Source organism: Mobula hypostoma, chromosome 5 (assembly GCF_963921235.1).
Source record: "Mobula hypostoma chromosome 5, sMobHyp1.1, whole genome shotgun sequence".
Classification (NCBI taxonomy): Eukaryota; Metazoa; Chordata; class Chondrichthyes; order Myliobatiformes; family Myliobatidae; genus Mobula; species Mobula hypostoma.
Genome location: NC_086101.1, coordinates 31916355 through 31939843, shown reverse-complemented (window position 1 = coordinate 31939843; position 23489 = coordinate 31916355). Strand labels below are relative to the sequence as shown.

Sequence of the window (23489 nt, the reverse complement as noted above, 5' to 3'; positions counted from 1 at the left end):
CATCGAATTACGTTTTCCCACCACATCAACTCCTACGATCGGTTCTCTCCAGTGTCGCCTCTCTTCATCCCCAGCCGAACAAAGACAAAGACCTACACCGCTGTCAGTCACAAAGACCTTTCTTCCAGCCTTCCCTCGAACTTTCTCCCCATTCCGCCATCCTGACTAGATGACCACCTTCCTAAGCATCCCTTATCTTGTGCTTTTACAGAGAGACCATTACATGAAATGCCCTACAGCATTAGCAGCAAAACCTTCACTAGGGTGTTTTAGGGCTATTCCTCCACCTTTACAATCTTGCTAATCTTTCCTAAGTAAAGAATATCATTTAGTACTATATTCATCACTGTCCTTTGAGGTCAGCCAGGTTTCAGTTATTATCTCACACTTATACATATTCATATAATTCCAGCTCATTTACTTCATTATTAATACAGTGGCATGCAAAAGTTTGGGCACCCTGGTCAAAATTTCTGTTACTGTGAATAGCATTTCTTCAGCAGTTTGAATGGGGCACAACTGCGCAAACATGTGAAAGTCGGCCCGTGAGACAGCGGGAGAGTTTAAAAGCGAACAGATTGAGAAGGGGAAGGTCATTTCTTCAGCAGTTTGAATGGGGCATGACTGCGCAAGCGCGTGAAAGTCGGCCCGTGAGACAGCGGGAGAGTTTAAAAAGCAAGCAGATTAACAGAGCGGGCATCGTAGGAGCAGGCGACGGAGTAGTGGGAGACAGAGTAGGAAGGCTTTGGCTTGAGAGCCTTCGGCGAGCAGAGGCTGAGGACGAGCTTCACTCCCAGTGAGGTAAGGCCAGGTAAGTTCCTTTAATGACTCTAATTAACCTAGGAGTAGGTAATGGATGCAGCAGTTAGGGCAGTCGAGTGCTCTGTTTGCAGTATGTGGGAAGCCAGGGCGAGCACAATTGTCCCTGATGACTACACCTGTAAAGGTGCATCCAGCTGCAGCTCCTGACAAACCGAGTTAGGGAACTGGAGCTGGAGCTGGATGAACTTCAGATCATTCAGGAGGCACAAGCAGAAATAAACAGGAGTTACAGGGAGATAGTCACCCCTAAAAGTCAGGAGGCAGGTAGCTGGGTGACTATCAGGAGAGGGAAGGGGTATAGACAGAATGAGCAGAGCATCCCCTGTGGCCGTTCCCATCAACAATAAGTATACCGTTTTGGATATTGTTGGTGGGGATGACCTACCAGGGACAAGTTGCAGTGGCTGGGTCTCTGGCACCGAGACTGGACCCTCAGCTCAGAAGAGAAGGAGGGAAAAGAGGAGAGCAGTAGTGACAGGGGATTCGATAGTTAAGGGGACAGATAAGAGGTTCTGTGGGAGAGGTCGAGAATCCCGGCTGGTCTGTTGCCTCCCTGGTGCCAGGGTCTGCGATATCTCTGATCAAGTTCTCGGTATTCTCAGGAGGGAGGGTGAGCAGCCAGATGTTGTGGTCCATGTAGGGACCAATGACGTGTATAGGAAGGAGGAGGAGGTCCTGCAAAGAGAGTTTAGGGAGTTAGGTGCAAAGTTGAAGGACAGGACCTCCAGGGTTGCAATCTCAGGATTGCTACCCGCGCCACGTGCTAGTGAGGCTAGAAATAGGAAGATAATGCAGCTGAATACGTGGCTAAGGGGTTGGTGCAGGAGGGAGGGATTCATGTTTCTGGACAATTGGGCCTTGTTCCAGGGACCTGTTCTGACGGGATGGGTTGCACCTGAACTGGAAGGGGACTGCCATCCTTGTGGGAAGGTTTGCTAGTGCTGCTCGGGGGGGGGGGGGGGTTAAACTAGATTTGCAGGGGGAGGGGAACCACAGTGTTAGAGCAGATAGTGAGGTGGTGGAGGAGGATAAAGGTCATGTGAGAACTGCAAGTATAGTGCATGGAGTAAAGCCAGATCTAACATATAAAGAGGCTTTGAGGAAAGAGAAACAGAATAAGGGGTGTAAAGGTAGTAAGGTAGAAGGGCTAAAGTGTGTGTACTCAATGCAAGAAGCATCAGGAACAAAGGCGGTGAACTGAGAGCTTGGATACATACATGGAATTATGATGTAGTGGCCATTACAGAGACTTGGCTGGCACCAGGGCAGGAATGGATTCTCAATATTCCTGGATTTCAGTGCTTTAAAAGGGATAGAGAGGGCGGAAAAAGGGGAGGAGGGGTGGCATTACTGGTCAGGAATACTATTACAGCTACAGAAAGGGTGGGTAATGTAGCAGGATCCTCTTTTGAGTCAGTATGGGTAGAAGTCAGGAACAGGAAGGGAGCAGTTACTCTATTGGGTGTATTCTATAGGCGCCTGGTAGCAGCAGAGATACAGAGGAGCAGATTGGGAGGCAGATTTTGGAAAGGTGCAAAAATAACAGGGTTGTTATCATGGGTGACTTTAACTTCCCTAATATTGATTGGCACCTGATTAGTTCCAATGGTTTAGACGGAGTAGAGTTTGTTAAGTGTGTCCAGGATGGATTCCTGTCACAGTATGTTGACAGGTCGACCTGGGGAGTGCCATACTAGATCTAGTATTAGGTAACGAACCGGGTCAGGTCACAGATCTCTCAGTGGGTGAGCATCTGGGGGACAGTGACCACCGCTCCCTGGCCTTTAACATTATCATGGAAAAGGATAGAATCAGAGAGGACAGGAAAATCTTTAATTGGGGAAGGGAAAATTATAAGGATATAAGGCTAGAACTTGCAGGTGTAAATTGGGATAATGTTTTTGCAGGGAAATGTACTGTGGACATGTGGTCGATGTTTAGGGATCTCTTGCAGGATGTCAGGGATAAATTTGTCCCGGTGAGGAAGATAAAGAATGGTAGGGTGAAGGGACCATGGATGACAAGTGAGGTGGAGAATCTAGTCAGGTGGAAGAAGGTAGCATTCATGAGGTTTAGGAAGCAAGGATCAGATGGGTCTATTGAGAAATATAGGGTAGCAAGAAAGGAGCTTAAGAAAGGGCTGAGGAGAGCAAAAAGGGGGCATGAGAAGGCCTTGGCGAGTAGGGTAAAGGAAAACCCCAAGGCATTCTTCAATTATGTGAAGAACAAAAGGATGACAGGAGTGAAGATAGGACCGATTAGAGATAAAGGTGGGAAGATGTGCCTGCAGGCTGTGGAAGTGAGTGAGGTCCTCAATGAATACTTCTCTTCGGTATTCACCAATGAGAGGGAACTTGATGACGGTGAGGACAATATGACGGAGGTTGATGTTCTGGAGCATGTTGATATTAAGGGAGAAGAGGTGTTGGAGTTGTTAAAATACGTTAGGATGGATAAGTCCCCGGGGCCTGATGGAATATTCCTCAGGCTGCTCCACAAGGCGAGGGAAGAGATTGCTGAGCCTCTGGCTAGGATCTTTATGTCCTCGTTGTCGACGGAAATGGTACCGGAGGTTTGGAGGGAGGCGAATGTTGTCCCCTTGTTCAAAAAAGGTAGTAGGGATAGTCCGGGTAATTATAGACCATTGAGCCGTACGTCTGTGGTGGGAAAGCTGTTGGAAAAGATTCTTAGAGATAGGATCTATAGGCATTTAGAGAATCATGGTCTGATCAGGGACAGTCAGCATGGCTTTGTGAAGGGCAGATCATGTCTAACAAGCCTGATAGAGTTCTTTGAGGAGGTGACCAGGCATATAGATAAGGGTAGTGCAGTGGATGTGATCTATATGGATTTTAGTAAGGCATTTGACAAGGATCCACACGGTAGGCTTATTCAGAAAGATAGAAGGCATGGGATCCAGGGAAGTTTGGCCAGGTGGATTCAGAATCAGCTTACTTGCAGAAGGCAGAGGGTGGTGGTGGAGGGAGTACATTCAGATTGGAGGATTGTAACTAGTGGTGTCCCACAAGGATCTGTTCTGGGACCTCTACTTTTCGTGATTTTTATTAACGACCTGGATGTGGGGGTAGAAGGGTGGCTTGGCAAGTTTGCAGACGACACAAAGGTTGGTGGTGTTGTAGATAGTGTAGAGGATTGTCAAAGATTGCAGAGAGACATTGATAGGATGCAGAAGTGGGCTGAGAAGTGGCAGATGGATTTCAACCCGGAGAAGTGTGAGGTGGTACACTTTGGAAGGACAAACTCCAAGGCAGAGTACAAAGTAAATGGCAGGATACTTGGTAGAGTGGAGGAGCAGAGGGATCTGGAGATACATGTCCACAGATCCCTGAAAGTTGCCTCACAGGTAGATAGGGTAGTTAAGAAAGCTTATGGAGTGTTAGTTTTCATAAGTCGAGGGATAGAGTTTAAGAGTCGCGAGGTAATGATGCAGCGCTATAAAACTCTGGTTAGGCCACACGTGGAGTATTGTGTCCAGTTCTGGTCGCCTCACTATAGGAAGGATGTGGAAGCATTGGAAAGGGTACAGAGGAGACTTACCAGGATGCTGCCTGGTTTAGAGAGTATGCATTATGATCAGAGATTAAGGGAGCTCGGGCTTTACTCTTTGGAGAGAAGGAGGATGAGAGGAGACATGATAGAGGTATACAAGATATTAAGAGGAATAGATAGAGTGGATAGCCAGCGCCTCTTCCCCAGGGCACCACTGCTCAATACAAGAGGACATGGTTTTAAGGTAAGGGGTGGGAAGTTCAAGGGGGATATTAGAGGATGTCACGGGCTTTCCTCAGCCACACTCGGGCGGAGTTCTCTCAAGTCAATGGGTCGTGTCACCGTCCGGCCCATCCGGATACTACCTCCACCCCCCACCGATGCACCAACCAAGCTTCCACCCCACAATATAACTTCAGTCCGTGTTACTCACCGCTGCCTCCGAGCTCCGAGTCTGAGCCAGGAACAGAATGGCCGGGAGCAGCCAACACCTTAGGCGAGACATCAGCCCGTCTCCGCCGACGCCAGCACCTCCCGATGCCAGGCCACACGGGGGTTAGCGGCTGCCGAGTTTCCCTTCTGCCCGGGGCGCGGGGGCTTTGCTCTGGAGACGGAGACTAGAACGGTACGTCGGTGTGTCTGAACACAGATTACCAGATCTGGAAACCCGCTCTCTGTTCCCAGTTTACTGGCTCCTCCCACCTCACTGAAAGTTCCAGGGAGATTTAACCCTTGGCTGCGCATACCTACACTCAAGGGGAGGAGGGGGCTTCGCCAGGACCTTAAGGAAAAGGTAATTTTGCAGGGTTAGCGGGGTGCGTAGCTGGGCAGTGACTCCACCCGGTCCGCAGAGGGTTTGCACTGGGAGACTGCGGGTGGACCGTTACTCAGTCTCTGCCCGTGAGCATCAGCGGAGACCCAATGAAAGGTCTTCCCGGGTCCTTTCTTCGGAAGTTCTGTGGATTTCTCAGGGTGAAGACGGCGATGATCAGCGCTTCTTATCAGGGGCAGCTTGCGTCTGTCCGAGTTCAGTGGCCCCGCACATCCATGGCGAGGGTTGCCCCTCTCCTTACAGTGAGTGTGGGTATGCGCAGCCAAGGGTTAAATCTCCCTGCAACATGTTTAAGGACAGTGAGGTGGGAGGAGCTAGTAAACTGGGAACAGAGAGAGGGTTTCCAGCTCTGGTAATCTGTGTTCAGACACACCGACGTACCGCTCCAGTCTCCGACTCCAGAGCAAAGCCCCCGCCCCCCGGGCACGGGGGAGACTCGGCAGCGGCTACTGGCCCCCACCCCGCGGGTGGCCAGACGCCGAGAGGTGCAGAGTCCGGCTGACGTCCCGCCTGAGGTGCTGGATGCTCCTGGCTCAGACTCGAAGATTGGAGGAAGCGGTAAGTAACACGGAATAGAGTTACACTGCTTACTGCGAAGGTTGGTCTGTGTGGTGGTGGTGGTGGGCGGTTGTGATGCCCGGGACGGGGATCGGACGCCGAGACTGACCGTTCGGGCGCACATTGATTGACTTTAGGGAATTCTGGAGCAGTGTGATGGTTTATGGGGAGGCGTTGAGCAGTTCTGAACCGCGCTGGTCTGACTGTGCAGGTGCAGTTGGCATCTGTGGGTCGAGGAGTCTGACCCCGCTGCTGGCGGGCGCGGCGATGGCGGGGGGAGGGGGGAAACACAGCGTGACCCGTGTCTGGGGTGTACATCTCTCCCTGGGATACCTCCACCCTGCCCGTGGCCGGGAGGAGCTGAGTGGAGAGTCCCCGTGACCATGGAGCTCGTGTGTGTGTGTGTGTGTGTGTGTGAGTGAGAGAGAAGGGGGGGGGGTGGTGGTGCTGGGAGACACGACAGTCCCAGCCCGTTCCCACAGGAGTGCCCACTGGGCTGTCCCAGGATCAGTAACGAGCGCATTTCTCACAATTCATCTCATTCTTATTTAGTCTGATTGCCAACGAGGAAGCGGGAAATGACGGCGACTTCTCTCTGTCACCCCTTTGCCAATGTGTTGCCTCAGAACTGAATTGCCTGCATCAGTCCGGAGTCAAACTGAGGCAGCGAACGGCGCAGTGACACAAGCTCCTGCCCAACGTGACCCCGCAGTCCCGACCCTTTCCCCGGATCCCGGATACTCGGGGGGGGGGGTGGGATCGGTGCGGACGCTGGGTTCACGACGACCCCGTGCTAGACCAGCCGGTAAAGAAATTGCCAATGTCCGTGAAGGAAGCGGGAATGGCGAGGGAAGGGGAATTTCCTCATCCACTGCCCGCTCCTTCAGTGCTGATACCCGCTGTGGTGGGAGTCAGGCTCGGTGGGTGTGAGGCCGCAGAGGAGACCTGTTTCTCTGGACCAGAAGTGAGTGGATTCGATCATAAACGGAGGGTGGGGCCTGGATAATATAAACGGTCCCCTCTTCCCGTGCACATTCCACCCCCTCCCAACTTACTTAATATCCAAAGTGCTCATTTCCGAGGCGTGCACACCTCATGCAATAACCCTCCCCTCGCTGAAACTGGCCTTTAAGCCCACCATGTCTTTGTCGACTGTGATGCCAATCAAACCAATATACGATCTATATTCGACCATTTTCACCTCCTTGTCCTAAACGTTCCTATTGTATCTTCTTCCATGACACAATAAGTACTTGCCTGGTACAGTGGTATGCAAAAGTTTGGGCACCCCGGTCAAGATTTCTGTTACTGTGAATAGTTAAGTGAGTAGAAGATGAACTGATCTCCAAAAGTCATAAAGTTAAAGATGAAACATTCTTTTCAACACTTTAAGCAAGATTAGTGTATTATTTTTGTTTTGTACAATTTTAGAGTAAAATAAAGGAAAGGAGCACCATGCAAAAGTTTGGGCACCGCAAGAGATTTGAGCTCTCAGATAACTTTTGCCAAGTCCTCCGACCTTAATTAGCTTGTTAGGGCTATGACTTAATCACAGTCATCGTTAAGAAAGGCCAGGTGATGAATATTTCAAAGCTTTGTAAATACCCTGACTCTTCAGACCTTGTCCCAACAATCAGCAGCCATGGGCTCCTCTAAGCAGCTGCCTAGCACTCTGAAAATTAAAATAAATGATGCCCACAAAGCAGGAGAAGGCTATAAGAAGATAGCAAAGCGTTTTCAGGTAGCTGTTTCCTCAGTTTGTAATGTAATTAAGAAATGGCAGTTGACAAGAATGGTGGAGGTCAAGTTGAGGTCTGGAAGACCAAGAAAACTTTCCAAGAGAACTACTCGTAGGATTGCTAGAGAGGCAAATCAAAACCCCCCTTTGACTGCAAAAGACCTTCAGGAAGATTTAGCAGACTCTGGAGTGGTGGTGCACTGTTCTACTGTGCAATGACACCTGCACAAATATGACCTTCATGAAAGAGTCATCAGAAGAAAACTTTTCCTGTGTCCTCACCACAGAATTCAGCGTCAGAAGTTTGCAAAGGAACATCTAAATGAGCCTGATGCATTTTGGAAACAAGTCCTGTGGACTGATGAAGTTAAAATAGAACTTTTTGGTTGCAATGAGCAAAGGTATGTTTGGAGAAAAAAGGGTGCAGAATTTCATGAAAAGAATACCTCTCAAACTGTTAAGCACGGGGGTGGATCAAACATGCTTTAGGCTTGTGTTGCAGCTAGTGGCATGGGGAACATTTCACTGGTAGAGGGAAGAATTAATTCAAATAAATACCAGCAAATTCTGGAAACAAACATAACACTGTCTGTAAAAGAGCTGAAGATGAAAAGAGGATGGTTCTACAACAGGATAATGATCCTAAACACACCTCAAAATCCACAACGGACTACCTCAAGAGGTGCAAGCTGAAGGTTTTCCCATGGCCCTCACAGTCCCCCGACCTAAACATCATCAAAAATCTGTGGATAGACCTCAAAAGAGCAGTGCATGCGAGACGGCCCAAGAATCTCACAGAACTAGAAACCTTTTTCAAGGAAGAATGGGTGAAAATCCCCCAAACAAGAATTGAAAGACTCTTAGCTGGCTACAAAAGCATTTACAAGCTGTGATACTTGCCAAAGGGGGTGTTACTAAGTACTGACCATGCAGAGTGCCCAAACTTTTGCTTCGGGCCCTTTTCCCTTTTTGTTAGTTTGAAACTGTAGAAGACAGAAATAAAAAAGTAATCTTGCTTAAAATATTGAAGAAGTGTGTCATCTTTAACTTCATGCCTTTTGGAAATCAGGTCATCTTTTGCTCACTTAGCTATTCACAGTAACATAAATATTGATTGGGGTGCCCAAACTTTTGCATGCACTGTATTTATTGCATTTATACAGGCCATCCTTCGTCCATTACCTGATATTTTTCATTCAATTCTGACCCATGTTTATATTTTTGAAGCCTATAATCGGCTTATGCCCTGATATGTGATTCTCCACTGAGGTGTTTAAACAGTTGAGCCTGGCCTGTCTGAAGTTCCCCGTCCGCACCACCCCCAACCCATTCTCTAGTTTAAACAGTCCTCAACTAACCGAAGCATACGTCTGCCCCGTACTCTAGTGCCCCTTCACTTCAAGTGCAACCTGTCCCAGTGGTGCAGGTTTCATTTTCCTCAAAAGATGCCCCAATGTCCCATAAGCCTATGGTCTTCTAATCTACACCATGATTTGAGCCACATGTTAAATCTTCTAATCTCCTCCATCTTAGCTGGACTGGCGTGTGGCACAGCAGAACTTTTGAGAAGTCCACTTGGTCAGTTCTGTCCATGAGCATCCCACCTAACTCTTTAAATTTGTCTTGCAGAACTGACAGCCGGCCCTTACCAGTGTCATTTGTTCTGGTGTGGACAATGACGATTGGATCCATCCCAGCTCCGGCCAGCCGCATATCTACTCATCCAGGGAGGTCTCCTACTTGTGCTTCTGGTACAGGACCCCTTGTCAGTACACACCTGATTCTCAATAACACCCACCCCCCACCTCCCCGATAACTGAGTCCCTACTACCACTACTTTCATTTTACGGGGTTTAGGTTTAGGGTTAGAGACAGTCTGTCCACCTTACCACCACAGAGGTTCCATGGTTGTCGTGGAGCATCACTAGATGTTCAAAATGGTTGGACACTTCCAAGTCTGGAGTTGATGCTCCTGGACACCGTGCATTCTTACTCTGAACTTCCTTCCCACGGTCACCCACCCGTCTCGTTCTTTCTGGTCTGGAGTCTCAACCCATGGCTCTCTTCAGGTGTACACTATCTCCCTAAAGGACATCTGGAGCACGTCTGCCAATTCCCTACAACATCACAGGTCAGCTACCTCCTCCTCAAGTTCAATCAGTGTGTTCCAGAGTTGTTGAATTAACTGATGTTTCTTACATATGAACTCTCCAGGGGAGTAATTTTCCATGAATCCGAACATAAGACCAGACTGACATTGCAGAGGCTGCATTTTTATTCTTTTAGGGGAAAGAAATAATGAAGATTAAGTGATTATATTTATTGATAGTCTTAAAAGTAAGCTACTATTTATACTACTATTCCTACTTTGTTCCCGATGTACAGATAGTGCCTAACACTTAATGTGTACTTGCACCTTCTTTGGACTTTCTAGATTTGCATTCCCTGATAATTTCACTTTCTCCACCAGTAAGATACACCACAAAGTGACTCCTGGTCCCACCTTGTTAGGCCTACAACAACTTCACCACTATCTAACTACCGGCTCGCTTTTTCATCAAAAGCACGCTAAGCGTCTCTATTACCGTTAGTGCTAGCGAACTGCTTATGCAAAGGTGAATAAAGAGTTTGGCATATTTTCCTTCATTGGTCATGTTACTGAGTATAAGAGCTGAGATGTTATGTTACAGCTGTATAAGACATTGATGAGAATGCATTTGGAAATATTGTTTAGTCACCCAGCTATAGGAAGGATGCAATTAACCTAGAAATGGTGCAGACAAGATTCACATACAGTTACCAGAACTGGAGAACTTGAGTTACAAGGAGTGATTGGAGAGGTTGTGACTATTTTCCATGGAGTGAAGGAGAGAGAGGGGTGACTTTATGGATGTTTATAAAATCATGTGGGGCAAAGGTAAAGTGGATGGTCACAGTCTTTTTCCAAGGGTTGGAGGACATACGTAGGTAAAGATGAGGAGGGAAGGATATAAGGGGGACCTGAGGCTGTTGAGTATATGGAATGAGCTACTTGGGAAAGTGGTAGAGGAGGATATATTTACAATGTTTAAAAGATGTTTTGGCAGGTACATGTCACAGGCTAGTAGGATATGGGCCTAACACGGTCAAAAGGATTAGCTCAGGGAGGAACCTTTGCTGACATGGTTGAATTGAGCCATATGGATGTGTTTCAGCGCTATATGAATCTATGATTTCCCAACTCCTGTATTCTGTGCCCTGACCGTTGAGGACTGGAATAGCATATGCCTTCTACACCACCTTGCTACTTTCAAGGAACTATGGATTTGAGCCTCAAATTGACATTTTCCAATGCCCTACTATTTATTGTATGTGTCCTACCCCGTACCCTTACACTTGATGGAATTAACTTCCATCATTCAACACACTGCACAACTTTCTATCACATCTACAGTGTATCCTTCTGCAGCCTTAGACAAACTTCTCCATAACCACACCACCAATTTTCATGTCATCTGCAAAGTTACTTATGAAATCTCCAATTTGCATACAAGTCATTATTGTATATTGTAAACAAGGAAGGTCACGGCACTGATCCCTATGGTACAGCACTGGTCACAGACATCCAATCAGCAAAGCAAGCCTTCATCCTCTGCCTCCAATCACCTAACCAGATGGCCAGTTTCCCTGATCTCATCTGCCATCTTTTTCTGATCCAGACCAACATGAAATCCTTGTCAAATGTCTTATCCAGGTCATATACTCAACATCTCCCACCCTGCCTTCATAACCACCTCACAAAATGTTGAAGTTAGTGAGGCAGGATTTCCACAGAGCCCTATTGAATTTCTCTGATCAGACTCTGACTTTCTAAATTTACATAAGTCCTTTTGTTTTTTTTTGCCAATCGCTTCCCTACTTCTGATATGAGACTCTCTGCCCCGTAGTTACCAGGACTTCCTCTTCTTGAACAAAGGAACAATTATTCAAAAGCACACCTGTACTTAGTAGAGATACAAATATTTTTGTCTGGGCCCCAGCAATCTTTTCTCTTGCCTCTCTCTATAACCTAGGTTTATCACTGGCTCTTTCTTTATATTGAAATGCCCAGTATCGCAACACGTTGCACACTGATCTATGGCGCTGCCTGCCATAGTAGTGTAGCGGTTAGCGTGGCATTATCACAGCTCAGGGTGTCAGAATTTGGAGTTCAATCCTGGTCTCCTCTGTAAGGAGTTTGTACATTCTTTCCGAGGATTGTGTGGGTCTTCTCCAGATGCTCCGGTTTCTTCCTACAGTCCAAAGATACAGAGCCATAGAAAAGTACAGCTCAGAAATGGGCCTTTCAGCCCATCTAGTCCATGCTGAACCATTTCAACTGCTATTCCCATTGACCTGCACTGGGACAATAGCCCTCTATTCACCTACCATCCATGTACCAATCCAAAACATGTTAAACATTGACATTGAGTTCGCATTGCCTCACTCCTGCAGGCAGCTCATTCTACACTCTTATCGCCCACTGAGTGAAGAATTCCCCACATGTTCCCCTTAATCTTTTCACCTTTCACCCTTAACCTATGACCTCTGGTTGTAGTCCCAACCAACCTCAGCGGGAAAAGCCTTCCTGCATTTACCCTATCTATACTGCTTATAATTCTCTATACCTCTATCAAACCTCCCTTCGATCTTCTACATTGCAAGGAATGAAGTCCTAACCTAATCAATCTTTCTTTCTGACTCAGATCCTCCAGACCCAGTAACGTCCTTACAATTTTTCTTTCAATTCTATTTACATCTTTCCTGTAGGTAGGTGGCCAAAACTGTATTCTAAATTACACCAATGCCTTGTACAATTTCAACATAACATCTCATCTCCCATACTCAATACTTTGCTTTCTTTACAACCCGATCTACTTGTGATGCCACTTTCAATGAACTATGGACCTGCATTCCCAGATCCTTTTGTTCAACCACACTCCTCAGTGCCCAGTCTTGGTGTCATCTGCAGATTTGCTGATCCAATTAACCACATTATTAACCACATGATGACAAACAACAATGGATACAACACCGATCTCTGCACACACCACCCTAGTCACAGGCCTCTAGTCAGAGAGGTAACCATCTACTACCACTCTCAGTTTTCTCCTACAAAGCCAATGTCTAATCCATTTCACTACCTCATCCTGAATGCTGAGTGACTGAACCTTCTTGACCAATCTGCCATGCAGGACCTTGTCAAGTGTCTTGATAGAGTCCATCCAGTGGTCATTGTAAATTGCCCCATGATTAGGTTTAGGCTCAGATTAAAATCAGGGGTAGCCGGTGGTGTAACTCAGAGGGCTGGAACGGCCCTTCCAGAAGAAGATTATCAAAAATTACAGTGGCATCTTGATCAACAGGGCAAATGGTTCAATTAATTCAGATGAGTATTATGTTTTGCAATTAGAAAGTCAAATCCAGGTACGACTTTCATGGTGAATGGTTTGGAGTGTTTTAGAAGAGGTTGTTGTTGAGAGCCGTCGAGTCATTGCGACCCTATAGATAGTGTAATTGTCTGTAAGGTTTTCATAGTAAGGTATGGAAGCTGATTGCCAGGCCTTTCTTCCGCACAAATACAGCTGCTGCCCAGGTTGGGAGCCAGCAGGATTCGAACTCAGGATCGGTGCTGACGCCACTACACCACCAGCCAGTTAGAAGAGGTACCTCGGTGTAAAAATACATAATTCCCTGACAGTGGCATCACAGGTAGGTAGGGTGGTGAAGAAAGGTTTGGGCAGTTAGGCCTTCATCAGTCAAGGCACTGAGTGTAGAAGTTGATTCGTTATTTGCAGAACGTTAATGTGGATTCATTTGGAGTATTGTCATCTATTTTGGTCATCCTGCTTCAGGAAAGATGCCATTAAACTGTAAAATAGCAGAGGTGATTTATGAGCATGTTGCCTGAACTGGAGGGACGGTTATGAAGAGTGACTGGGCAGCTTGGCACTGACCTTGGAGTTTAGGAGCATGAGGGGTGATCTTGTTGAGGTGCATAACAAGTAGGAAAGACAAATGAGAATTGGTGGATGTTGTGCTCCTGGATTTTCAGAAAGCCTTTGACAACGGCTGATTAATAAGATACATTGTATTACGGGAAAGATATGAGCGTGGATAGAGCAAGGGCTGATTGGCAGGAGGCGAAGTGTAGGACTGAAGGAAGCATTTTCTGTTTGGCTGCTGGTGACTAGTTATGTTCTGTAAGAGTCAGTTTTGGGATGGCTTCTCTTTACATGGTATGTCACTGATTTGGAATTGATGGTTTGCGGTCAAGTTTGTGAATGATACAAAGATAGGTGGAGGACTAGAATATAAAAGCAAGGATGTAATGTTGAGGCTTTATAAGACACTGGTGAGCCTCACTTGGAGTATTGTGAGCAGTTCTGGGCTCCTTTTTTTAAGAAAGTACGTGCAGACATTGGGGTGGGTTCAGAGGAGTGTCATAAGAATGATTCTGGGAGTGAAAGGCTGTTTGGGAGTATAAGGAGCAATTGAGTACAATAACTGCCTGTCCCACTGTTGCCTCTGGTTCTGTCGACTGAGCGACGTCCTGTCCATCAATGGAGAATGTGTCGTACAGTTAGATCCTGTCTCTGCTTTGAACGTGGTTTTCCAGAGACAGCGGCACATGGGACAGAGGTCACCCTCTTGTGGGAGGTGTAATAGCCCCACCCTCTGGACATCCTGTCAGTAATCCCAGGAGCACCTCCCTGTACCCAGGAGTCACTGTGGGTCAGAGGTGAAGTGAGAAGCACTCTACAGGAGCTGGAAGAGTGCTGCTACTGGTGGGGAACTTGGTGCAAGTTCTCAGCTGCTCTCTCCACTGACAGCAGGGAGAAACTAAACCAGGGAGGGAGCACAGACTATTGCTGACCGTGACTGGAAGTGTTCCCACCTGCACTGAGCACCTCCCCATCCGCCCAGAGACACTTACCCTGACCTCAGAGAGACACACTGATGATTTAACCCCGTCTGGTCCTGGTGAATGTGTCCTGTTCCATAATCCCGCTCCATCGCTCGGTCCGGGACACCACAGCTCCTTCGGGGAACTGCGGATGTGATCAGGGATTTCACCCCCACTATCTTCAGGTGGGGCTCCCATGCCTCGGGATGAGGAGTCAGTCCTGGTTCACCGGGTTTGGGATCCTGATTCTCTCAGAGGGGTGGGGTTGGACCCCAGTGTCTCAGGGTGCTGGTTTCAGAAATGGCTCCCCCTCGGAACCTGGACTCCCAGCCACTCTGACTCTCTGCTCCAATTTCAGGCTCTCACTCTCTCCGTTATTTCACTATGGCAGTGACCCCAGGGTCGGGGGTCCCTGAGTTTACTGTGCTTGGGTACGTGGACGAGGAGCAGATCGTTTACTACGACAGTGTGTTGAGACGGACGGTTCCCCGTCAGCAGTGGATGGCGGAGAGTCAGGGACCTGACTACTGGGAACGGGAGACACGGCACTTTCAGGGCAATGAGCAGGTTTCCAAGGCCAACATCCGGACCGTGATGAGCCAGACCAACCAGACAGGGGGTGAGTGGTGAACAATGTTGGGGGAAGCAGTGGCTGCAGGGTCTGCACGGGTGTGGGGGTTAGGGAGTGACGGAAAGACCACTCGGGTGAGGGGCGATGGGAGGGGCTTGTGGGGATTTTACGGGGGTGGGAATGGTGGGGTGATAGTCGGGACTGTGCAGGGGTGGGGGGAGGGGGTGACAGCAGGGACTTTGGGGGTGGGGGTGACTATAGGGACCTGCGGAAGTGAGGACCTAGGGGATGATGGTAGGGCCTGTGTGGAGGTGGTCAAGGAGTGACGGAAAGGAATGTGAGTGAGGGCGGATGAGGGGTGATGGTGGGGACTGGGTGGGGGTGGGGGAAGGGTGTTACAGTGGGTGATCAGTGCGGGTGGGGGAGCGATGGTAGGGATTGTGTGGGCGTGATGGTAGGGGCCAGGGATGTGGTGGTGGATGATGATGCAGGGGTGGGGGGAAGGGCCATGTGTGGGTGGGGAAGGGGTGATGGATGGGACCGTACGGGGGTGGGGTGGGGAATGATGATGAGAACTGTGCAGGAGTGGGAGTCCCAGGGTGATAGTAGGGACCAGGCAATAGGAGGGTGGTGGTGGAGACTGTACTGGGGGTGGGGTGTGAGTCACCGCTGACACCATGTGGGGGAAGGGAGGGAGGTGACAGTCGAAGCAGTGTGGAGGCGGGGATGGGTGTGGGTCGGTGGGTAATATTAGGGATGGGGGGAGGGGGTTACTTGTGACCATGGGTTGGGGAGGTAATGGTAGGGATCGTGGTGTGGTAAGATTGTCATGGAGGGGATTGTGTGAGGGTGGTGGGTCTGGTGTGTACGGACTGTCTGATGTGTGGTAGAAGTGACAGTAGGAACTGTCTGATAGGTGTAGGTGTAGGAGCAATGGTGGGGACCATGTGGGGGTGACAGTAGGGACTGTGTGGGCGTGAGGGTAGGGTCCATGCAATATTTCTTCAGCAGTTCGATCAGGGTACGACTGCGCAAGTGCGTGGACATCAGCCAGGAATGATGGGGAATGTTTGATGGGGGGTGACGGTGGGGAGTGTTCGATGTGTTGGGGGTTAGTAGTAAATGTTCGATGGGTGGGGGTGACGGTGGGGAATGTTCGATGGGTGGGGGGGTGACAGTGGGGAATGTTCGATGGGTGGGGCATGACGGTGGGGAAAATTCGATGGGTGGGGGTGACGGTGGGGAATATTTGATGGGTGGGGGTGACGGTGGGGAATGTTCGATGGGTGGGGGTGATGGTGGGGAATGTTCGATGGGTGGGGGGTGACAGTGGGGAATGTTCGATGGGTGGGGGAATGACGGTGGGGAATGTTCGATGGGTGTGGGGGTGACGGTAGGGTATGTTTGATCGGTGGGTTGACGGTGGGGAATATTCAATGGGTGGGGGGATGACAGTGGGGTATGTTTGATGGGTGGGGGATGACGGTGGGGAATGTTCGATGGGTGGGGGTGACTGTGGGGAATGTTCGATGGGGGGTGACGGTGGGGAATGTTCGATGGGCGGGGGTGACGGTGGGGAATGTTTGATGGGGGGTGATGGTGGGGAATGTTCATGGGTGGGGGGGGTTGACTGTGGGGAATGTTTGATGGGTGGGGGTTGACGGTGGGGAGTGTTCGATGGGTGGGGGGTTACAGTAGTAAATGTTCGATGGGTGGGGGTGACGGTGGGGAATTTTCGATGGGGGTGACGCTGGGGAATGTTCGATGGGTGGGGGGGTGACGTTGGGGAATGTTAGATGGGTGGGGGTGACTGTGGGGAATGTTCGATGGGTGGGGGGTGACTGTGGGGAATGTTCAATGGGTGGGGGTGACGGTGGGGAATGTTCGATGGGGAATGTTCGATGGGTGGGGGGGTTGACGGTAGGGAATGTTCGATGGGTGGGGGTGTGATTGTGGGGAATATTTGATGGGTGGGGGTGGTGACTATGGGGAATGTTCGATGGGCGGGGGGTGACTGTGAGGAATATGCGATGGGTGGGCGGATGACGGTGGGGTATGTTTGATGGGTGGGGGGGTGACTGTGGGGAATGTTTGATGGGTGGGGGTGACGGTGGGGAGTGTTCGATGGGTGGGGGGTGACGGTGGGGAATGTTTGATTGGGGGGTGACAGTGGGGAGTGTTCGATGGGTGGGGGGGTGACGGTGGGGAATGTTCGATGGGTGGGAGTGACGGTGGGGAATGTTCGATGGGTGTGGGGGTGACGGTGGGGTATGTTTGATGGGTGGGGGATGACGGTGGGGAATGTTCGATGGGTGGGGGGGTGGTGACGGTGGGGAATGTTCGATGTGTTGGGTTGACTGTGGGGAATGTTCAATGGGTGGGGGGGTGACGGTGGGGAATGTTGGATGAGTGGGGGTGACGGTGGGGAATGTTTGATGGGTGGGGTGAGTTTACGATTGTGTAGGGGTGACTGTGAGGATTTACAGGATGGGGAAGTTGTATCCTCCTCCCCCTGACAGACAGTTTGTTGCAGGGATCCACATTTGGCAGCAGATGTACGGCTGTGAGCTCCGTGACGACGGAACCACCACCGGGTTCAATCGGTACGCTTGGGACGGGTTAGACTTCATCGCCTTCGACAAGGACCGGATGGTGTGGGTGACCCCTGTGCCCTGGGGTCAGATCATCAAGGACAAGTGGGATCGGAACACGGCCAGGAACCACTATTGGAAGGGATACCTGGAGCAGGAGTGCATCGAATGGCTGACGAGATACGTCAAGGCCGGGGAGAGTCACCTGAAACCCAGTGAGTGGGGGTTGTGGTGGAGAAATGTGTGTCTGGGAGAGCTCCCCCCCCACCCCATCGCCATCTCCTCGCCCCTCCCTTTGACGTCCCCTCACACTTCCTCTCCACGCTCCCCATCTGATCACGCCTTGTCTCTTTGCACCCTCGTCCCCTTGGCCTCTGTCTATTCATCCTCATTTCCTCGCCTCAATCTCCTCACCTCATCTCTTCATCCCTTGCCTCCTCACCTCTGTGCCTTTCTTCCCTGTCTCTTCACCTCCCGTGTCTTCAACCTCTATCTCCTCGCTCCCCATCAGGTTGCCCCCCAATCGTCTCCGTGTTCCCTGTCCCCTCCCCCCTTGCCCCCTCAACCCCCTCCCTCTCCCACTCCTCGCTCTTTCCTCTCCCCCCTCACCGTCTCCTCTCCCCAATTGCCCTTTCCTTCTCCCCCTCCCCCTCCTCTCCCACTTTCACCGTCACCTCTTCACCCCTTCGCTGACTCCTCACCCCCCGCATGTCTGCTCTTCCCCGTCGCCCTCTGCCCCGCACCTCCTCCTCTCCCCTTTCACAGTCTCCTCTCTGCCCCCTCACCCTCTCCCCTTCCCTTCTCACTGTCTCCTTTCCCCCCTTCTCACTGTCTCCTCTCCCCCCTTGCTGCCTCCTCGCCTGCTCACCATTCCCCCCGCTGTCTGCTTTCCCCCTTGCCCCTCTGCCCCCTCACTGCTTCCTCTTCATCCCCTCGCCATTTCCCCTCCCGTACTCACCAACCTCCCCTCATCCCTGTCTCCTCTCCCCTCACCCCACCGTCTCCTCCCTCCGTCATCTCCCTTTCCCCATTGCAGATTCCCCTCACCCCACCTCATGTCCTCTCCCCCACCCACCATCTCCTCTCCCCCTTCTCGCTGTCCCCTCTCTGCCCCTCTCCATTTCCTCTCCCAACTCGCCATCTCCTCTCCACCTTGCCTTTAACCTCTTCCCCCCTCACGGTTTCCCTTCCTCTCTTCCTGTTTCCTCTCCCCCTCATCATTTCCTCTCCACCCCCTTGCTCTCTCCTCCCCTGCTGATTCCCCTCCCCACTTGCCGTTACCTCCCCCTTGCATTGCCTCTCCCCCTTTGCCCTCCCCTACAACCCCCTTCACCATCTCCTCTTCCTCCCTTCCTGCCCCCACTCACTGCTTTCTCTCCCACCCCAGATCCCCCCGAAGTCTCGTTCACCACCTCTGAGGACGGCCGCCACCTCTCCTGTGTGGCCACTGGCTTCTACCCTCAGTCCATTGATGTGACTATTCAGCAGGACGGCCGGATCCTGGAGGAGATCCATTCCCACGGGATCCTCCCCAATCACGACAACACCTACCAGCTGACCAGGACGGTGCGGGTGGAGCCCACGGACACAGCAAAGTTCTCCTGTCGGGTGGAACACCGGGGTCTCCCCGAGCCCTCCCTGCCCTTCCCGGGTAAGAGACACTCACTGGTGGGGCGGTACATGGGCAGTGAGAGGGAGGGGGCTTGGCTGACCACTGGCCCAGGGCTGGGAGCTGTGATGGTGAGGGGTCACTGTTGACCTCTGGTCCAAGAGCACAGTGAGGGGTCACTGCTGACCACAGGCCCAGGAGAGGACAGGGGGAGAAATCCGTGTTTCTGAGACAGGGTGGTTGGTGGGATGGGAGGGTGTGGGTGGGGTTGGTGAAGGAGAATCGGGGTTAACACTGTCTCTGTCACTGATGTGACTGTTTCTCTGAATCACCAATAGATCCGAAGCCCAACTCCATCCCAATCTGGATCATCGCTATAGTTGTGGTCCTGGTGATCCTGGTGGTGGTCATCGCTATTGGTGTTGCCTACAAAAAGAAAGGTAGGACTGGAGGGAGTTGGACTTCCCCTGGGGAAGGGGGCTTGGGCAGGGTGTATTCCTCAGCGAACCCCATCCCAGTACCCTTGCGTTTCTACACCCAAGGGTACCCACATCCAGTGCTGCCTGTCTTCACCCCCCATTCCCCGTCACTTTTCCTTCTCTCAGTATGACAGTATCCATGTTGTCTCTACCACTCACTGCCTCTAAGTGCAGGGTCATGGAGCACAAAACAGTATAGCACAGTACCAGCCTCTGGCCCACAAAGTTGTGCTGCCCTCTTAAACTACTCCACTGTCAATCTAACCATTCCCTCCCACAAACCCCCCATTTTTCTTTCATTCATGAGCCTCTTAAACGTCCTTAATGTGTCAGCTTCGACCACCACCCCGAGCAGTGTTCCACACACCCCTCTGACATCTGCGCCCCTGTACTTCCCTTCTATCACCTTACAGGGATGTTCTTTGGTATTAGGCATTACTTCCCTGGTTAAAAAAAGGTTGGCTGTCCACTTTATCTAAGCCTCTTATCATCTCATCGATGAATGGAAACTTTGTTTTCTACTTTCCCCAGTGCATGAGTCATCGAGTCTGACTGTATGGAATTAGATCCTTCGGCCTGACATGCCATTAATGATCACATGTACCTGTATACTCTGATCCTATTTTCTCGCCCTCTCTGACTTACCTGCCTCAGTCTATCTTCAATGATATGAGAGTCTGCCTTCACCGTTCCTGCAGACAGTGTGTTCGATTCCAGCCACCCTCTGGGTTTGGGTGAAACATTCCTTCCTCCGGTCACTTCCAGTTTCTTGCTCCTCACTGACAGATTCTGATCTTGGACTCCTCTGCTCCGGGAAATCAGTTCCTCCTACCTGCCCCACCTGAGCCTTTCATTACCGTGTGCATCCATACCTGGTGAACCTGACCAGGGTCAGGGTCAGTATTAGGGTAAATGGTCACTCCAAATCTCCCACTGACCACTCTGTCACACACCAGCTTTGTTCTGTCTCATGGCCTTGCAATGAGTTGGGGCCACACTGATCCTGTTGGATGTGTCTCCTTTCACAACTTGTACCTCAAGTTCTGTTTGATTGGAATTCAGAGCTCACTGGGCAGGAGATGAATCTATCTGGTTATAAGCTGGGGATGTGGGACTGTTCTCACAGACTGTCTCTGTGTTTTACAGCAGGCTGTTTTTCATCAGGGAACAAAGGCTACAATCCCACCAAAAGTAAGTTCACTGTAAATCACAGTTGGGTGGTTGTGTGACATTGTTCATGTTCACTGGGTCTCATCAACAGAACAGGGGTTCAGTGTCTGTGTGTGTGTGTATGACACCCTTGTGAGTGTCTCTGTCGGTGTGTGTGATTATCTGTATATACCTGTGTTTGTGCAGTGGTGTATTGTGTGCATGTGGCTGTCTTTGTTTCTCCGTGTCTGCACTGCATTGGTAGTAAATGTTTCCCTGCCTGTCCTTCCATTCACAGCTTCTGACAAAGGAGAATCCTCTCCCAACTCCTCTGCCATGGCCTGAGGTAGGAACTGTGTTGGGCTCTGGTCAATGCTGGGCTTCCCAGCTCTTGTCACTGGAGCTGGAGCTGGTCATTACAGCACAGTCTGGGCACTGAGAAACCCCGATCCGGAACCAGAACTGTGGGATGGGCTGTAACCAGTCCCCACAGCACCTCACCCTGGGAATGGCCTCCTGCTCCGTTCCATTCCAGGGATCCAGTGCCCAGTTTTCATGGTTTGTCATTGGAAATGCTGCTTTCCCAGGGTTGCCCAGTGTTATGTGGTGGGGGTGGGAGAGGGCTCGGGAGAGTTTGGGGTATGGGGTGTTGTGGGTGATTTGTGGTGGTTGGGGGCGATGGCTTTGAGGGTTGTGTTATGGTTGTGATGTGGTGGGGAATGGGTTTAATGGATAGATTCTGTTGTACTGTTTATTGGGAATTGGAATCACTGGACATTGAACTGAATTGACTTTATTTCTTACATCCCTCACATACATGAGTAAAAATCTTTACGTTACATCTCCATCTAAATGTGCCATGTGCAATCACAGTAATTTAAAAATAATTTATAATACCTGTAAATAGAACAGTCAATGTAATATAGAGTACATTCAAATCAGCATGAGTTCATCAGTCTGATGGTCCGGTGGAAAAAGCTTTCCCGGAGCCTGTTGGTCCTGGCTTTTATGCTGCGGTACCGTTTCCCGGATGGTAGCAGCTGGAATAGATTGTGGTTGGGGTGGCCTGGGTCCCCAATGATCCTACAGGCCCTTTTTACACACCTGTCCTTGTAAATGTCCTGAATCATGGAAGTTCACAACTACAGATGCGCTGGGCTGTCCGCACCACTCTCTGCAGAGTCCTGCGATTAAGGGAGGTACAGTTCCCATACCAGGCAGCAATGCAGCCAGTCAGGATGCTCTCAGTTGTGCCCCTGTAGAAAGTTATTAGGATTTGGGGGGCCACACCAAACTTCCTCAACCATCTGAGGTGAAAGAAGTGCTATTGTACTTTCTTCACCACATAGCTGGTGTGTACAGACCACGTGAGGTCCTCGGTGATGTGGATGCTGAGGAACTTGAAGCTGTTCACCATCTCAACCCCAGATCCATTGATGTCAATAGGGGTTAGCCTGTCTCCATTCCTCCTGTAATCCACAACCTGCTCCTTTGTTTTTGCGACATTGAGGGAGAGGTTGTTTTCTTGACACCACTGTGTCAGGGTGATGACTTCCTCTCTGTAGGCACCTCGCTATTGTTTGAGATTAGGCCAATCAATGTAGTGTTGTCAGCAAATTTTATTAGCAGATTGGAGCTGTGGGTGACGATATAGTCATGGGTATACAGGAAGTAGAGGTACAGGGTAGGGGGTGGTTTTAGTCGGTTTCATTGTCAGTGTTGGGGAGGTTTACTGCTGATGCCTCACTCTATAACCATCTCTCCTCGCCCCTCTCCCCCTCTGCAGGAAATTCAGTTCCCAGCAGGATATGGATGAAGAAATCTATGGGAACAGAGTGTAATCCTGGGACTCTGGGTGATTAACGAGATATTCTCCGGGGAAAACTATGATTTATGCTTTGACCAACATACTTGGGAATACTAATAATTTGCTGATTCACTGCAGGAGACGACTGTAATGGTGCGTTTCAAAGGAAGCTGAATCACTTTAATGTGTCTGGGATGAAGTGAAGGGGTTTAGTGCGGAACAGCTCTGACCCACAGCTCAGTCCTGGTCAGCATCTGGAGACTCACAGTTGGGTGAACAGATTCGCTCATTCTGTCAATTTGACTGTTAACTGAGAGTGGTTCTGGCCCCTGTGGGATGGGAGGGGAGTGGGTGGCAGGTGCTGAAGTTAAAGTGAGACTTAAACCATGGGCTGTGGGAGTGATTACAGGGAGATCTGGAAACATGATTTAATGCTGGTGTGGGGAGGGAGGGAGGGAAGGAAGGGTTCATTTGTGCTTCATTGTCCAGGCTTTTTAATACTGAATCCAAATAAAATCGATGTTTACTCTATCTCCCTGTCTGGCAGTGTTTGTGGTGATGGGAACATTGGGATTTGAAGGATGCAGCCACTAGGACTCTGGACAAAGTGGGAATGATGTGTATTACGGATTTAAGGAGAATCTACATTCGTGGGAGGGTGTGGGAGAAGACATGAGGAGAGGTTTCTGTTGAAGCAACAGTGACCAGGGAGAGATCTGGCAAGGACCAGTAAAACGGGGTCTGGTACAGTGGTGACTATGTTTCCGAGATGCTCCCAGTTACCTTCTGCGAAGTTGGAAGCCAAGGATTTATGTAATTGCACCATCATTCCGAATCAGGTCTAATATCAGTGACAATGTTGTGAAATTTGTTGTTTTGTGGCTCCATCCAGACCGTG

The 23489-nt window shown here is 50.0% G+C and overlaps 1 protein-coding gene across 6 annotated transcripts in view; it reads left to right on the top strand.

Moving 5' to 3' along the window:
- The window catches only part of LOC134346731 (class I histocompatibility antigen, F10 alpha chain-like), a 45614-nt gene extending 22566 nt beyond the window's left edge, over positions 1-23048 (top strand). Inside the window, exons 1-9 of one of the 6 annotated variants that reach the window (XM_063048302.1) lie at positions 5503-5722; positions 9090-9211; positions 14777-15004; positions 17490-17762; positions 18935-19198; positions 19495-19596; positions 20782-20826; positions 21083-21130; positions 22571-23048. In XM_063048302.1, the coding sequence (XP_062904372.1) occupies positions 9136-9211; positions 14777-15004; positions 17490-17762; positions 18935-19198; positions 19495-19596; positions 20782-20826; positions 21083-21129 (1035 nt within the window). In that variant the 5' untranslated portion in view covers positions 5503-5722; positions 9090-9135 and the 3' untranslated portion in view covers position 21130; positions 22571-23048. Of the gene's footprint in view, positions 1-5502; positions 5723-6493; positions 6687-9089; positions 9212-9264; positions 9592-14743; positions 15005-17489; positions 17763-18934; positions 19199-19494; positions 19597-20781; positions 20827-21082; positions 21131-22570 lie in introns of those variants that run through there. The other 5 variants (XM_063048298.1, XM_063048299.1, XM_063048304.1 and 2 more) reach the window with 5 other exon arrangements.
- Positions 23049-23489: the final 441 nt, after the last annotated feature.